Source organism: Gorilla gorilla, chromosome X, assembly GCF_029281585.2.
Source record: "Gorilla gorilla gorilla isolate KB3781 chromosome X, NHGRI_mGorGor1-v2.1_pri, whole genome shotgun sequence".
Classification (NCBI taxonomy): domain Eukaryota; kingdom Metazoa; phylum Chordata; class Mammalia; order Primates; family Hominidae; genus Gorilla; species Gorilla gorilla.
In genome coordinates, this window is record NC_073247.2 from 117,674,471 (window position 1) to 117,691,822 (window position 17,352).

A 17,352-nucleotide genomic window follows, 5' to 3' on the forward strand; every position below is an offset into this window, starting at 1 on the left:
TTTGTTTCCCAAGACTTTAGGTTAAACAGACAGGTCTTGATCTTGGGTTCCTACTTTTCTCTGATCAATCAATAACCTGTAACTTTTTCCTTTCCTTTAAAAATTCTAGTCTTCTGTGGCTGGCATGCTCCGCCCTAAACTGCTCACCCAATTCTGGACATTTCCTTGTACCTTGATTACTAGTCTCTGAACCCTATCCCAAGTCAAGCACATTACCTTGCTCAGTTTTCGTCTTTACTGCCTTGTGTACTGGTTTCTTAGGTCAGCTGTAAAAAATTGCTACAAACTGGATGGCTTAAAACAAACAAAATGTATTCCCTCACAATTTTGGACATAAGAATTCTGAGTTGAGGTGTCTGTTGGGCCATTCTCTCTCTGAAGTCTCTAGGGAGGAAACTGTTCCTTGTCTCTTCCTGGCTTCTGGTGTTATCAACAATCCTTGACATTTCTTGGCTTGTAGTTGTATCACTGCAATTTCTTCTTGTCTTTTACATGACTATCACCCCTTTCTGTATCCCTGTGTCTCTGCGTTCACATCTCCCTTCCTTTCGTCTTATAAAGAAACCGGACATTGACCAAACAAATCCATATGACCTCATCATGGTTTGATTACATCTGCAAAGACCCTATTTCCAAATAAGGTCACATTTTGAGGTTCCAGGTGAACCTCAATTTTCGAGGGGACACTGTTCAACCAAGTACAGTCCCCAAATCAAACCTTCTGCTGAGAAATATCAGATAAGGCATTCTATTTATTACTCATAGTAATGTTATACTGATTTTTTCTATGACTACAGTTTAGAATATGTCTAGAAGGTACCAGCCACAAAATAGGAGATCTGATTCCAAACCTATGTGTTCACCTTTAAAAATTACAAATCTGTAGCTTATACTTGCATTTAGGGTAAGATCTAAGCTCTTATAACTCATCGTCTTTTCAATAAGAGAGAATTTTCTAGAACTTATTCCTTTTATAAATATTTTTGGTTCATATGATTCAGGACATATTAAACAGTTTAGAGGCTGTTGAATTAATTATGAATCACTCACACTAAGTGATCATTATGGAGATAATGCATGGCTAATATTTTTGCTAACATGATAAATATTTTGTGTTTGAAGAAGAGTCCAGTGGAAAGATGTCTGCATAGTATCACATAATCAATTGAAAAAATGTTTAGTAGAACAACTCCTTTTCTGCCATCTTCAATAGAAAATTTTCACTTAGATTAAATGAAAATTTTCATTTAGATTAAATGCTTTGGTGCCATGCAAACCTAGATTAAAGACACTAAGTAAGCAATAACTTTAAATAGGCAATTATGTCCACTAGTTACTACAGACGTAAACAGCCAAACTGTTCCATAACCTTCGTTGAGTGTTTTGAGTGGAATGGTGATTTCTTTAAAATGTTGATAATTTAATATTTCTGTTTTCTATATAATACTATATATTTCATTTGTATATATTTTATATTTTATAACATACAATGTATTCGACACTAATTTTAATATTTTCTACTTTGATTGCTTCTTGACAGCTGGATTACCTAGCCAGCATTTGATATTTATCACTATCCTGTATTTCAGGGACTTCATGAGAAGACTGGTGCATTTACAGCTGTTAAAGTGATGAACGCTCGTAAGGTAATATTATAAATTGCCTGTATTCTCTTCCCTTAGTGGACTGTGTTACTGGGATACACAACTCAGAAAATATTGTATTTGTTTTTAAATCATTATTTTATATAATAATTATTACATCAATCTGGATTTATTATAGTTATCATTTAATATTACTTTTATTCATTAGTGTATTATATCTATTGCTTTATTATATATTCACATAAAACAATGCTTCTTTCACAGCAGAAGTTCCACATATTTTGGTATTCTATAACACTGAGGAATATATCTGTACTCCTCTCTGTTTCTAGTTGACTATTTGTTTCCAGGGATAACAAAGAAGAGATTGCTTCTAATATTGGGTTAATCCTGCTGTGTTCCATCATATTATTTTCCCTCTCCAATGATTTCCTCTGATAATTGAGGCCATTAGATTCTCAATGACAGGTAGAAGGAAGAGACTTATTGGAAATGCACATTTTTCATGTATTTTCTGACAGATGAGCAAAAGAGACAGTTTAATTGGCACCGTTCCTGGTAACATTCATAAAGTTGTGTCACGGTTCATAACATATTGGCATAGAATTTGCTAGCACTGATTTCTGTTCTTTTTCTTTAACGTGAGTGCCACACTTTCTCAAGATAATATTATCATAAACATAGAAAAGGTCAAAAAAATTTTACTTCACTATACCCTAAAGGGAAATTTGTGTTTGAAAAGCTATACACATTCACTGATCTGTTGTCAAGGCCATAAACTGTGCTTTTTCCAATTTGTGCAGGAAGTGAATTGCTGAAACTGTTTAAAGAGTTGTGTGCTTCCATGGCACATGTATACCTATGTAACAAATCTGCACATTCTGCACATGTATCCCAGAACTTAAGGTATAATAATAAAAAAAGAAATGATAGCTGAATTAAAAAAAAAGTTGTGTGCTTTTAGTTTTGCCAGTAAATGTCAAAAATTGCAAACCAATGTGAGTTTCGAGGGATTTTGAGGTTTTGTAGATTTATTTTGCCCTACAATCCATGGCTTCCAAATAATCAAACTTCTACTTTTTGAGTGAGACTCTCTAAAATACTTATTTTCTTGTTTTAACTTAAGAGACCTTGACATACATTTAACCTACATTTCAGATACTCTGACTTTTAAAATATTTAAAAATCATGTTCAACCCATGGAAGTTTAGTGTCAATTAACTGGTTTTGTAAGGAGGATAAAGCACTTTACTAATAACAAATTGTAATTTTCCCATTATTACAGCAGTTAAATCTACTACCATGAATTTGTTGCCAAATTTCTGTATGTCATAAGAATTTGGTTTTTTAAATTAAAACTATTGGAGAAAATTGAGAGAGGAATAATGTTATCTTACTTTTCCATTGAGTGCTAATGTAGCTTAAAGTACTTAAGCATAAATCATTTTTAGAGTGTACCAGTACATCTAATAACATTTTATTCTTGGTTACAGACCCCTTTACCTGAAATAGGAAGGCGAGTGAGAGTGAATAAATATCAAAAATCTGTTGGGTGGAGATACAGCGTGAGTACTAAAAGTTCTCATTAATACCCAAGTAGTCTTTCCTTTCATTTTCAGCTTTTAACTTATCCCTTTGCATTGTGTCATTATCTCTAGAAGACTGCTACTAAAAGTGTTCTTGCCTGAAAGTGATATCATATTTATATCTTTTAATATATTCACTTAGATTCAATCATCATATATGAGCACTAGCATATATCAGAGAGTAGGAGATAGGAGAAAAGGGCCCTTGAATAGGAATGCATTGACTGTCAGTGAGGAATTGCGTAAATTTACAGAGCATAGAACCCTCTGGCTGAATAGCAATAAAAAAGGAGGTGATGCGATCTACAGCAAATTTTGCCTAAAATTGGCCTTGGAAAGGTCCTTTTCACACGTTTATCATGACATTCTGGACTAATTGCTTTTCCTCCATTATGATTCTAACAAACATTACCATCGTGTTTGAACCAAATGAGGAATGCCCCACGTGCCCACCCTCCCGCTTTTTGTAAGAGCGATAGCAGGCAGAAAACAAACCAACCACTTAGCCTCAAGGTCTTCAGACATCTGATACCATACTTGAACACATGAAAGAATATGAACATGTTTTCTATGTGCAGCTTTTTGACTTACCTTCAGAGCAGTTTTTCTGATACCAACAATTCTCTGGCTCCAGAATAAAACCAACCAAAGATAATCTCTCTTTTTCAGTAGATATTGGTGATCTATAAAATATTGTATGTGCCCAAAAGTTGAATTTTTGCTCTTATCAATATAATGAATTGATATATTTTTTCCTACTTTTCTCTTCTGCAGTCAGCTATACATGAGACTCAAATATTTCTAGCATTTTGTGACTTAGTAAATATGTCTCAGGCACATTAAAAATAACCCTTTTACTAACACAATCACATTCAGATACTTTCTAGTTATATTAGAAAGATATTACTAAACAACCTCATGACTCATCTATTAAGTACTAGGCTCCTGTTATGTCTATAATTCATGTTAGGAGACTAAGCATATCCAGAGGACCAGCTAAAACAGATAGTATCATGCTTTTGTAGCTTAGGAGGCCGCAAAAGATAAGGTATGGAAAATATGATTATTTTATTAATTTTGGTTTCATCAAACATTTGTGCTAATAAAACTTTTTTAAAGACCTGTCCCAAACCCTCTCTGGCACACTTTCCTTAGAGAAAAGGATTTTGATTCTAGAATTGGATGAAATTACAAAGGAAGTTCTGGCATCCTTGAGCTGCCTCTTCTTGACAAAACGCAGGGTATTCAGGCCAGTCTGTGATCAACTGGCCCTAAGCCAGGAAATGCTGTAGCATCATATTACTGGAAGATGTGTGAGAGTTTTAAATTACCCACTTGGTCTGATGGATATAATGTACTTATGTGTTTCTCACAAGCTCAGCTTCCTGTTAATTCAGAGTGGCAAACACACTAATGCTTTCCAAACATATCTGATCTTCATTTATTTGTTTTGGGGGAGTTTACATTTATGTGGGAAACCCACTCTTAAAAGGTTTTTCTAGTTGGGGACTTTGAATTATCTGATTATGTATTTTAGTAAGAAAAAATAACTGCTAGCTAATCATCCAGTTCGTATCTCTAAATTATCTTGAGTCCTTTGGGATAAAAAGTATGTGACTTGCACACACATCTCTTAGATGCCAGGGGTTTATGGAAATAGCAATAATATGTAAGTCCAGAAACATGAGTTCAAATCCCAAGTCTACCACTAAATAGCCAAAAAGTGCTTGGGAAAGTGGTTTACCTTTCTATCTCTCAGGTTCCTCATAGAAAAAAAGACATCACAAATGCAACTACATAGCTGCCCAGAGCCCAGCGCATCTCTTGTTCTTTCCGGGACACATAAGCTTTCTAACTCAAAAAGAAAAGGAATCACCTTAACATCAAGCTACCAAACCGGTGAAAGAATTCAGTCTTGCCCCTGCTTCTCTTTCACTTGTTCTTTGTATTCTTAACCTCCTACCATCCTCTCATTCCTATTTATTGCACTACTTATGAGTTCATATTCCTCTCAGCAGAACCTTGACAACTTAATTGAAACTGAGAGTGCGTACGCACAAATATTCTATAATAGCTAGTCCCTGTGGTTTGCTAGTCTTACGCGGTGCCAGGTATTGTTACCATTTCAAAGGAGGGCCACATCACAGGGGAAGCAGAAAGTTTAAGGATCTTACATGACAAGAATTAAAGCCACAGGATTTTTACCTTTCTAGAAAACAGATTAAGATAATTTGAAGGGAACTTATTAACTGAACTTTGCTGGGAGGTTGGGATGAGACTCTAGCCTGAGCTTTCATGCAATTCTCATACCACAAGTTGTCATGACTTTATTACACAAATAAATAGAAAGAGGGAACCTATCACTGAGATTTTCAACTGCACATATCAGGACCTATCCTTTTCCCCCATAAGACAAATAGGTGTCTAGAGATTTATTTTCTAGTAGTTGAATGTTTATAGGTAAATCCAGTGGAAAATCCTTGGGAAATACTAAAGAATGTTCTGCAACTGCCAGCCATTTTCTCTGACATTGCAAACTTTTTTTTTTTTTTTTACAAGATATAAATACCGGGCATTTTAGGGGAGGAAAGATAATTTATAACTAAAAGTTAAGTCAACTTAGAGACACTACAGAGCCTAGTGCACTGCTTTATATTTATGTCATAAGTATTTTATAGCCTAGCCACATTATACCTAAATATACAAAGTAGTTGCCTATTTTTCCTGCTGGTTCTTAGAGAATTAGCTAAGAGAGAAGGTAATAACTGAGTTATGTTTAGTTACCAATTCATTTCAGCTAAGAGACTTATTTCCCTATATTTCAGTCATTAAGTCAGGATAGTTTGAGGAAAATGCTGGGGAGAACTAAAGAAAATTGGTGGTTAATCCCTTAATTATTTTCCATGTCAATTGTCCCTTTCCTAGGTCATTGCTCAAAAGAGTTAAAGAAATCTTTTTTTCACTGGATTTCAGAACAGGAAATCTTTAATTCAAAAGTTTTTTTTTTTGTTTGTTTGTTTGTTTTTGAGACAAGGTCTCACTCTGTTGCCCAGGCTAGTGTGCAGTGGCACAATCTTGGCCTCCTGGGTTCAAGTGGTTCTCCTGCCTCAGCCTCCCGAGTAGTTGGGATTATAGGCATCTACCATCATGCTTGGCTAATTTTTGTATTTTTAGTAGAGATGGGGTTCCACCATGTTGGCCAGGCTGGTCTCAAACTCCTGACCTCAAGTGATCCACCTGCCTTAGCCTCCCAGAGTGCTGGAATTACAGGTGTGAGCCACCACGCCAGGCCAAAAGTCTTCTTTTCTTTACACTCTACAAATATATTTCACTTTCAACAATAATAATATTTCTTAATAATTTTTATAAATTGAACTATTATAGATGAAATAGGAGAGCTTTTTAATTTACAATCAAATAAAATTTAGAGCTACTATGAATTCAAAGGAGGTCAGTGAGGAATCCATTTTTCAAGTACAGAATCACTTCCTGAGTCATCTCACATCACCTTCAACTTTATTATGTATTCAACTATTTTGTATTCACCGTTGGTTGTGTCATTCACATATGTGAATCTTATTTCCTGATGTGTAATTTCCTTTAAGTTAGGATCATAATACCTAAATGCACAAACCAATTATATTTTCATTGAAAATTTTAACAATTTAAGTTGTCTTTTTGTAAGTTTACATTTTAAGATATTTTTCTCAAGTGTATTGCATCTGTATACACAAAAGTGTAATTGTTTTCAAATTATTAAGAAGCAAAGAGTTTTTTCTAGATTGGCTGAGAAATAAGAGTTACAGAAGGAATATCAAAACCACTTGGCTATCATGGTACAAGCAGACATCACTGAAACTTTGAGAGAATTGCTTTCCATGTCACTCCACTATAATTAATATGCTGGGAATGAAGGAGGCTGATGTTTGTAGATTAGGGTAAACAGTGGGGGGATGTGTATAGTTCTGATAGCGCTCGGAGTAATTCAAAGAAGTCAAGTAACAATGATATTTTGTGATAATACATTGCATTTATAGAATTTTTTTCAATGATTTCAAAGAACTTTATTTATGTTATCCCATTTGGTCCCGCTAACATTCCATGAAGATAGGTAATGGCTGCTATCTTCCATCATTCTTTTAAAATAAATTGAACTTTAGGAAGATTAAGTGAATTTCCTACTCTGGGCTATCAGTGCTAAACCTCGGTGTCCTAATGCCCATGGTAGGTGTTTTTTTCTGACTGACATCACACTGTCTTCTGCTAGAGCTGTCTTGAAGCTATATATTGTACCTCGGTGATCTCATCTAACCAGATGGCTCCAATTATCACTATATAGATAATTCTCAGAAACAATACTTCTAGACCTGACTTGTCCCCTGAGTGCCAGACCCATATATCCTTTCTTTGCAATCTTGTGCAGCCATAAGAAGGAAGTGCATTTGTTTATTGATATGGAAAGATGTGCTTTATATACTGATTAAAACATGAAAATTGCAGAATATTAAAAATAATAAGAGCTTATTTGGATTTTTTAAATGACACACACACATATATATAAATGCATAATGATATGATCAACACACACACATACACATACAGACACACACGTATATATATATAATTATATATTATATATACAGATAATTATATATATAATTATATTATATATATTATATATTGATAATTATATATATATGTGTGTGTGTATGTGTATGTGTGTGTGTGTGTTGATCATATCATTATGCATTTATCTCTCTCTGTCATAGCTCTAGCTACTGCATTATCATATACAAATGTCTGAAAGAATATACACTAAACCGTTAATATTGCTTGGGGAAAATGTTCAGTGAGAGTAGACCCCTTACATATTTTATTAGTATATTTCTCTATATTTGGTATGCATGTACCATTGTTGTGATTAATAAAAATAAATTATCGAAAAAAATAAAAATAAATAAATAAAATGTGAAAAAAATAATAAAAATTTTTAAAAGATCAGCACAGAACAAACCAATACCTTTAAAATGTAAAGGATTACCAAATAATCAAGATAGTATGGTACTGTCCATCCACATGCAAAATAATGAGGTTGGACTTTTACTTTATATAAAAGTTAACTCAAAATGGATCAGACACCTAAGTATAAGAGCTAAAACTATAAAATGCTTAGAAGAAAACAAGGATAAAGCTTTGTGACCTATGATTTGACAGTGGATGCTTATATATGGCACCAAAAGTACAAGCAACAAAACAACAAATTTATAAATTGTGCTTCATTAAAATAAAAAGTTTTGTGCTTCAAAGGTCACTATCAAGACAGTGAGAAAACAATCCACAGTATGAGAGAAATTATTTGCAAGTTGTCTATCTGATAAGGCACTTGTATCTAGAATATATGAAGAGCTCTTACAATTCAGTAATAAAATGACAACCCAGTTTTTAAAAGGACAAAGAATTTTGTATTAGACATTTCTTGAAGAACATATGGGCAATAGGCACAGGAAAAGATGCTCAACATCATTAGTCATCAGGGAATTGCAAATTAAAACCACATTGAGACACCACTTCACACCCACTAGAATGGTTATAATAATAAAACAGAAAATAGCAAGTGTTGGTGATAGTATAGAGAAAGTGGAACCCCTGCATACATTGCTCTTGGTAATGCAAAATGGTAAAGCCAATGTGGGAGACAGTCTGTCATTTCATCAAAACATTAAACATAGAGTTACTTGACATGACTGTTCATAGAAGCATTATTCATAATAGCTAAATGGTAGAAATAGCCCAAACATCCCTTAATTGATGAATGGTAAACCAAAAGCAATGAAACATTGTTACATGCTACAATATGGATGAACTTTGAAAAGAACTAGTCACAAAAGACCATGTTATATGATTTCATTTATATAAAATGTCCAGAACTGATAAATCTACTGAGACATAAAGTAGATTCGTGATTGCTTAGAGTTGGGGTGTGTGTGTGTGGCAGAATTGGGGGATGACAACTAAAGGATATGGGGTTTCCTTTTGGAGTGATAAAAATGTTATAAAATTGATTGTGGTGATGATTGCACAACTCTATAAATATACTAAAAACCATTGCATTTTGCACTTTAAATGGGTGAATTTTATAGTATGTGAATTATATCTCAATAAAACTGTTACAAAAGAAACAACAATATAATGACTCCACTCAGTGAAAATTTTATACAGTGGCCAGTGCCGCTGGTCCAGGGACCATACCTTAAGAACCACTGAACTAAAAGATCTTCAGTTTACCCTTTTTATTCCCCCACACTCCAGGTTAACCAGAGGTCTTCATTCACTGACAATTTTAGTTGAGATTTTATTATAAATTGCTGTTGGATATAATTAGTTGCCATAGGATTCTCCTTCATTGATCTACTGTACTTTAGGGACTTATAGTCATTGATTGCACAGCTTAGGAGCTTTGCTGTCTATTCTTATTCCATAGGATGAGGAAGAGGATCTCAGGACTGAACTCAACCTTCTGAGGAAGTACTCTTTCCACAAAAACATTGTGTCCTTCTATGGTGCATTTTTCAAGCTGAGTCCCCCTGGTCAGCGGCACCAACTTTGGGTATGTTTTTAATTACACTGTTCTTATTCTATAAGAATAAGTTTTACCCAAGGATGTATGTTTTCATGAGTTATCACTTTTGTGCATCTACAGGAAAACTTAGCACACAACTGTTAAGGTAGTATGGTGTATTAATCTGGTCTCACAATGCTATTAGGTTGGCACAAAATAATCGTGGTTTTTGCCATTAGACATGCCCGAGACTAGGTAATTTATAAAGGAACGAGATTTCGTTGACTCACAGTTCCACATGGCTGAGGAGACCTCACAATCACGGCAGAAGGCAAAGGAGGAGCAAAGTCACGTCTTGCATGGCGGCAGGCAAGAGAGCACGTTCAGGGAAATTCCCCATTATAAAACCATCAGATCTCGTGAACTTATTCACTGTCATGAGAACAGCGTGGGAAAGACCTGCCCCCATGATTCAGTTACCTCCCATGACATGTGGGAATTATGGGAGCTACAATTCAAGATATTTGGGTGTGGACACAGAGCCGAACCATATCATTTCATCACTGGCCCCTCCCAAATCTCATCTCCTCACGTTTCAGAACCAATCATGCCTTCCCACCAGTTCCCCAAAGTCTTAACTCATTTCAGCATTAACTCAAAAGTCTGCAGTATAAATTCTCATCTGAGACAAGGCAAGTCCCTTCCATCTATGAACCTGTAAAATCAAAAGCAAATTAGTTACCGTAGATACAATGTGGGTATAGGCATTGGGTAAATATGCCTGCTCCAAATGGGAGAAATTGGCCCAAACGCAGGGGCTACAAGCCCCATGCAAGTCCAAAATCCAGCAGAGCAGTCAAATCTTAAAGTTCCAAAATGATCTCCTTTGACTCCATATCTCACATCCAGGTCATGCAGATGCAAGAGGTGGGTTCCCATGGTCTTGGGCAACTCTGCCTCTGTGGCTTTGCAGGGTACAGCCTCCCTCCTGGCTGCTTTCACAGGTTGACATTGAGTGTCTGTGGCTTTTCCAGGCACATGGTGCAGGCTGTTGGTGGACCTGCCATTCAGGGTTCTGGAGGACAGTGGCCCTCTTCTCACAGCTGCACCAGGCAGTGCCCCAGTGGTGACTCTGTGTGGGAGCTTCAACCCCGCATTTCCCTTCTACACTGCCCTAACAGAGGTTCTCCACGAGGACCCGGCCACTGCAGCAAACTTCGGCCTGGACGTTCAGGAGTTTCCATACATCTTCTGAAATCTAGGCAGAGGCTCCCAAACCTCAAGTCTTGATTTCTGTGCATCAGCAGGCTCAACACCATGTGGAAGCTGCCAAGACTTGGGGCTTGCACCCTCTGAAACAACAGCCCAAGCTGTACCTTGGCCCCTTTTAGCCATAGCTGGAGTGGCTGGGACACAGGGCAACAAGTCCCTAGGCTGCACACAGCAAGAGGACCCTGGGCCTGGCCCATGAAACCATTTTTTTTTCCTCCTAGGCCTCTGGGCCTGTGATGGCAGGGGCTGCTGTGAAGATCTCTGACATGCTCTGGAGACATTTCCCCATTGTCTTGGTGATTAACGTTTGGCTCCTTGTTACTTTTGCAAATTTCTGCATTTGGCTTGAATTTCTCCTCAGAAAACGGGTTTTTCTTTTCTATTGCATAATCAGGCTGCAAATTTTCCAAACTTTTATGCTCTGCTTCCTCTTGAACCCTTTGCTACTTAGAGATTTCTTCCAGAAGATACCCTAAATTATCTCTCTCAAGTTCAAAGTTCCACATATCTCTAGGGAAGGGGCAAAATGCTGCCAGTCTCTTTGCTTAAACATAACAAAGGTCACCTTCGCTCCAGTTCCCAACAAATTTCTCATCTCCATCTGAGACTATCTCAGCCTGAACCATATTGTCCGTATCATTATCAGCACTTTGGTCAAGGTCATTCAACAAGTTTCTAGGAAGTTCCAAACTTTCCCACATCTTCCTGTCCTTCTGAGCCCTCCAAACTATTTCAACCTTTGGCTGTTACCCAGTTCCAAAGTTGCTTCCATATTTTCAGGTATCTTTACAGCAGTGCCCCACTCTACTGACACTAATTTATTGTATTAGTCTGTTCTCACGCTGCTCATAAAGACATACCTGAGCCTTAATAATTTATAAAGGAAATTTATAAAGGAAAGCGGTTTAATTGACACAGTTCCACATGGTTAGGGAGGGCTCACAATCATGGTGGAAAGCAAAGGAGGAGCAAAGTCATGTCTTGCATGGTGGCAGGCAAGACAGCATGTGCAAGGGCATTCCCCTTTATAAAACCATTAATCTCAAATCTTGTGACACTTATTCACTATCACTAGAAGAGCATGGGAAAGACCTGCCCCCATGATTCAATTACCTCCCACCAGGTCCCTCCCATGACATGTGGGAATTATGGGAGCTACAATTCAAGATGAGATTTGGGTGAGAAACAGCCAAACCATATCATGTGGCAAAATGTACTCTGATTCCTGGAGATGAGAGTGATAAAATATGGGAAAATAACTTAAGTGCCTGACAAGGGGATTACTGGTGGGATGGGGGAGGACTCAAATGAATACTGGAAATAGTCAACATAAATATTTTCAAATATTTTATGTAATTACTATGGTTGCTATTACAGAAATTACCCAATGAGCTAATAAATAATGACTGGATAAGGATAAATTCTAATTAGCACTTGACATGAGCATATGGGTGCATTTTAAGTTTTTGCAAAGTATATGCACTTATGGATAAACATAACTCCTAAGAAACTCTTTTCCAAATGGTAAGTTGACTTATCCTTTTCTTAGTCATTATGCCTGGTGTATCACAAATTCTAGATCAATAAGATATAAATTGTAGAGGATAAATGGAACCTATGCTACCTAAGTCACAGTTACCAGAATTTTTGCTGCCCTCCACTGTGGTAAAAATAGTTAAATCACAAGAAAATCAGTTTTGGTCAAGGATGTCTGTATTAAAAATTGAATATTTAGAATATAAGGTGGGGTTAGTATACACTTGAATCTCTATACTTGCTGCATTTCCATTCCGTGTCCAAGTTAGTAGTATTTTTTCAAAATAGTGACTAAAGCTTTTCAGTATCTTCAAGTGACAATAAAGTATTCTATTACATTCTAAATAATGGACTTCAGAAAATAGGACAGTGGACATTATAGAAAGGTTTTCAACAAGGGGTGGAATTGAAACAGTGGTTCTCTAAATTTGGCAGCCATCAGAATCTCCCAGAGAGCCTGATAAAACACCTATTTCTGGGCATCACTCACAGAATTTCTGATTCAGTAGATTTGGGGGTGTGGGTCCAAAAAATTATCCTTCCTAATAAGTTCATATGTGATGCTGCTGCTACTGCTGGACTGATCACCACACTTTGAGAACCACCAAATTTATAGACCTTCAGCTTAACTCTGTTCTCTCTCAAATGTCCAGTTAACATGCATCCTCTATTCTCTGACAATTCCAGTTGAGATTTTAGTAAATATGGCTGCATAGTTTAGTTACTGAGGAATTTTTTTTGGCATATACCATTTGTCTCTTTTATATATTTTCACTTACAAGTTTTTTTTCCTCTTGATAGTATAGCAAAGTGTCAGAAATTTTGCAGTCTCCTTATTGGATATGTATTAGTACTCAATTCATTCAGGCATTCAACATATATCAATTGAAAACTATCTATTTGTCAGGTGTGGTGCTAGATGCTGAGGATAAAATGGTAAGCTGAATAGACATGCTCCTGACCCAGTGGTGCTTACAATCTATTTGCAAAGACCAGCGTCAATCAAATAATCACACACATAAATGTATAATTGGTCAGAAGAGAAATATCATGGCTGTCTGTGGGTGAATAACAAACCTTAATTAAGCTGGGAAATGAGAAAATCTTCCTTGAGGAATAAAAGCTTGAACTGAGATCTGAAGGATGAATAAACATTTAATGCATAAATTATTTGTGAAGCTAAGAATTTTCATGGGACACTTCACAAATTTTGGCCTATATAAGTCAGAAAAACAAATGGGAAGTAAGTAAATAGCTTAATAATGACCATTAATAAAGAAGTGTATGTACCAGGCACCATGCTTACAAAGTTAGGAAAATTACTGAGAATGTCTTACATTCCTTTTATAGTTGAGCTCTTCTGACTCACATAATATAAGCAAGATCTTCCAGGGTTTATGTTAGTTGAATGGCTTTAATTCTGGTTTGTCATGGTTCAAAATGAGGAGTTACCACAGTGTACATGTTGTGCCCATTCAATATAGTCAATGCTTAATTCTCCACGTGTAAATCAACTTTTTGTGGCTTATCTGTTTTCATTTTGTTTGGCTGTCTCTTCTTCTTTTTGGTGAAAGTGTACTCAGGTGAAAGACATGCAATAATATCAATGGTGAATAACTGTAAATTAGGGGAGTAGTTTTCTGAAAAGAAGATCTTAATATTCCACAAGAAGTAAGGTAGACTTTTTGAATAGTCATGATTTTGAGTTTATCCTTTTGCTTCCATTCATCTATGGTGATAATTAATTTGCATAAAATTTAAAAAAGACATTTTGCTCTTTTGATAAAGTATTTTTGAAGTGGGCAGTAATACATAAACCTGTACTCAAAGAAAATATTGCTAGGATAATTATAATAGTTATATGCTCTTGTACATCACTCTTTAGTTAACTCATATTACCTGGAAGAAAATTTACTAGTTGGGCCCTCAATTTATATGTGTCAAAAATAAACTTTCTGAGAAACTGAGTTTATTAATACAATAAAATCTGAATGAAATATTATTGAAGATATTAGTTTTAAAATAGGTTTTCCTTAGTAGCAGTCCCATTTGGATGAAATTATCCCACAGGAATGCAATTGACAAATTCCACCTTGGAGTTGTAGCTTGCCAGTATCTTGGAGAAAATAGTTTGGAATTTGAAAATAAAAACAAAACAACAAAAACCAAACCTAGCCTTAATGTTGAAATGTAAACTCTTTTGAGACCCTCCATATTTTGCTTCTTCACCCTTGATTAAACTGTTTCCTTGACCATCCTTTCCTTCCCATTCCAGTCATCACTTAGGTTTGTTCCTTGCACAAACTTCTTTCTAAAAGCATGTGTTTATTTAGTTTTCCATAAACAGAATGTTCTTCCTTTTAAGCATATCCAAACACCACCTATCCTTCAAGACATAGCTCAAACCCCAACTTCCAGTTAAATATCTCTGGTGAAATACCTGGCTTCTCTGCCTCCACAGATCTTTGGTTTTAATCCAACTCTCTCTAATTTCGCTAGCCTTTGGAGTCTTCCATCAGACAATTGAGGCAGTACTTGCAGTGCCTTAATCTCTAAACATTACATATAGATACAAGCCATATGGACTAAAACTCTCCAGATATTTTCAGAAAATTGGACACTAATTTTTTGTACTTTGCTGGCTTTCCTGCAGATGGTGATGGAGTTATGTGCAGCAGGTTCGGTCACTGATGTAGTGAGAATGACCAGAAATCAGAGTTTAAAAGAAGATTGGATTGCTTATATCTGCCGAGAAATCCTTCAGGTGAGTCTTCATATAGTCATTCTCTTCTGATCTTTTAAGAACCTGGGAGTAATATATACAATGCACCTTATACCTGCTCACATCAGATAGTTTAGGTATTCCAAACATAACCTGTGCATCAGAATATCTGAAAAGGCCAAAAAGCTTTTGAGAAAGCCGATTTGCAGCTGACGCCTTTAAATAAGCTGGGTAACAAACTCCTTTGAAATCATGGCCTTTAATACCTCTGTCGGATTAAGACTACTGTGTTCAGTGGATCATGGAAATGACCACTTGGATTATTTATTATGTTGTTATTATTTTAGAGTTCTTTAAACAAAAACATAGCACAAGCATCATAGATTAAGATGAAGATGAGTCAGAAGAAGTCAGTATTTTATGGAATGGCCTCAAACCAACTGTAGCCTTTTGGCAGACAAACATTTTCTTTGATTACTGCCCCCGTTTTAAATTTCTTTATTTTCCACACCCAGTTGGATGAGAGCAACAATCTTCTTGATCTACCAAATTCCATCTTTTGTGACTTCAGTTCTTAGGGTCATCCAAGAAGGATATTAACAGAATTGAATAGTACTACTCATACAATGTTAGAATGTCCTTCCTGTCATTTTGGTTGGATTCACTTGTGATAATAGTGTAAATGGTTGAGAGTTCAAACTCTGGGCTGAGTTTACATTTAGTTTACTATGGATAAGTTTTATTACTTGGAATCAGTTACTTAATATTTCCAAGGCTCACTTTCCTCATCTATATTATAAGGGTGATATTAACACCTTCCTCAAAGGGTTTCTGAGAGGAATTAGTAATTTACTCCATGTAAAGCACTTAGTACAATCCTTGGCAAAGAATAAGGGCTCAATAAATATTAGCAGTTTTATTGTTACTTTATTATGAATCTCCAGTTAGTGTCTGAGGCAGTCTCACTACAGCTTAACATTGCATACCACATCATGGGTTAGCCAGGTCACGGGTAAATTTTAGTGGTGAATGGGCTAGAGCCAAAGTGTTAAGCCAACACAGATTACAAATGCTGTAAAATGAATTTCCACATTCCTCTAAATTCTCAGCCTACAAAGCTGACTAGAAAATATTTTGGACTAAACAAATGGTTGGGTAAGAAATAGAGCAAAACTATAGCTGAGCTGTGATATTCAAGATGTCCAGATCTTTACTCTTATGGCTAGTTGGAAATACGGAGGCTAAAAAGGAAGGTAAAGTGGCCCAATGTATACAAACATTACTTTTGGTGCTCTTTTTTTTCGTGGGTGTCCTGATTTATTTTCCTTTCCTTATAGCCAAAAGTCATATTTCTGGGAACGGGTTGTAGTGATTCCAGCCTAAAGAAAGAATTGTGTCTGAAACATCAAAATTAAGCTGTTTCTCTTATCAAAAGTTTTTCCAAAAATACTAAGAACTGTACCAGAAAGAAAGAAAGAAAGAAAGAAAGAAATATATACTGATGTGGCTTTTTAAAAAATATATACAGGGCTTAGCTCACCTTCACGCACACCGAGTAATTCACCGGGACATCAAAGGTCAGAATGTGCTGCTGACTCATAATGCTGAAGTAAAACTGGGTAAGTTTATTCTTATAGTATTTTAAGTCCAAAACATCTTAATGGAGAAAGCTCCTTTAAGATAACTATGCTTTCTATCATGTCCCTGCCAATATCCTCTACTTATTTGAGCTGGGTTTTCCCTGCCTGCAAAACCAGTCAAAATTTGAAAATTTGTTTGGGAGAGGAGGCGGGGCAAAGGAAAGAGGATGCACATACCTGCTTCTTTGAAATCATGTAGATAAAACAACTTTTGAATTATAATGGGGATTTACTTTTTGGCCATCGCTTTACCCTCTATTAGAAATAGCTATTATATTTATTTCAACAATTGAATTGAGTATTTACCATGTGCAAATTTCGATGCCAAGGGCAGGGATTTAAAAAAATAAAAAAATTATTTCACATGACAGAGTCATATTTTCTCAAGAATATCAAATAACTTTTAAATTATGTAAGGATGAATTGCTTCTTT

At 35.9% G+C, this 17,352-nt stretch overlaps 1 protein-coding gene across 2 annotated transcripts in view; it reads left to right on the top strand.

Annotated features, from left to right (window-relative positions):
• The window catches only part of NRK (Nik related kinase), a 136,517-nt gene that overhangs the window by 56,944 nt on the left and 62,221 nt on the right, over nt 1-17,352 (top strand). For both annotated transcript variants that reach the window (XM_004064644.3, XM_055375958.1), the window contains exons 3-7: nt 1,590-1,646; nt 3,098-3,169; nt 9,672-9,797; nt 15,211-15,321; nt 16,808-16,898. In XM_004064644.3, coding sequence (XP_004064692.2) covers nt 1,590-1,646; nt 3,098-3,169; nt 9,672-9,797; nt 15,211-15,321; nt 16,808-16,898 — 457 coding nt within the window. The remainder of the gene's footprint in view (nt 1-1,589; nt 1,647-3,097; nt 3,170-9,671; nt 9,798-15,210; nt 15,322-16,807; nt 16,899-17,352) is intronic.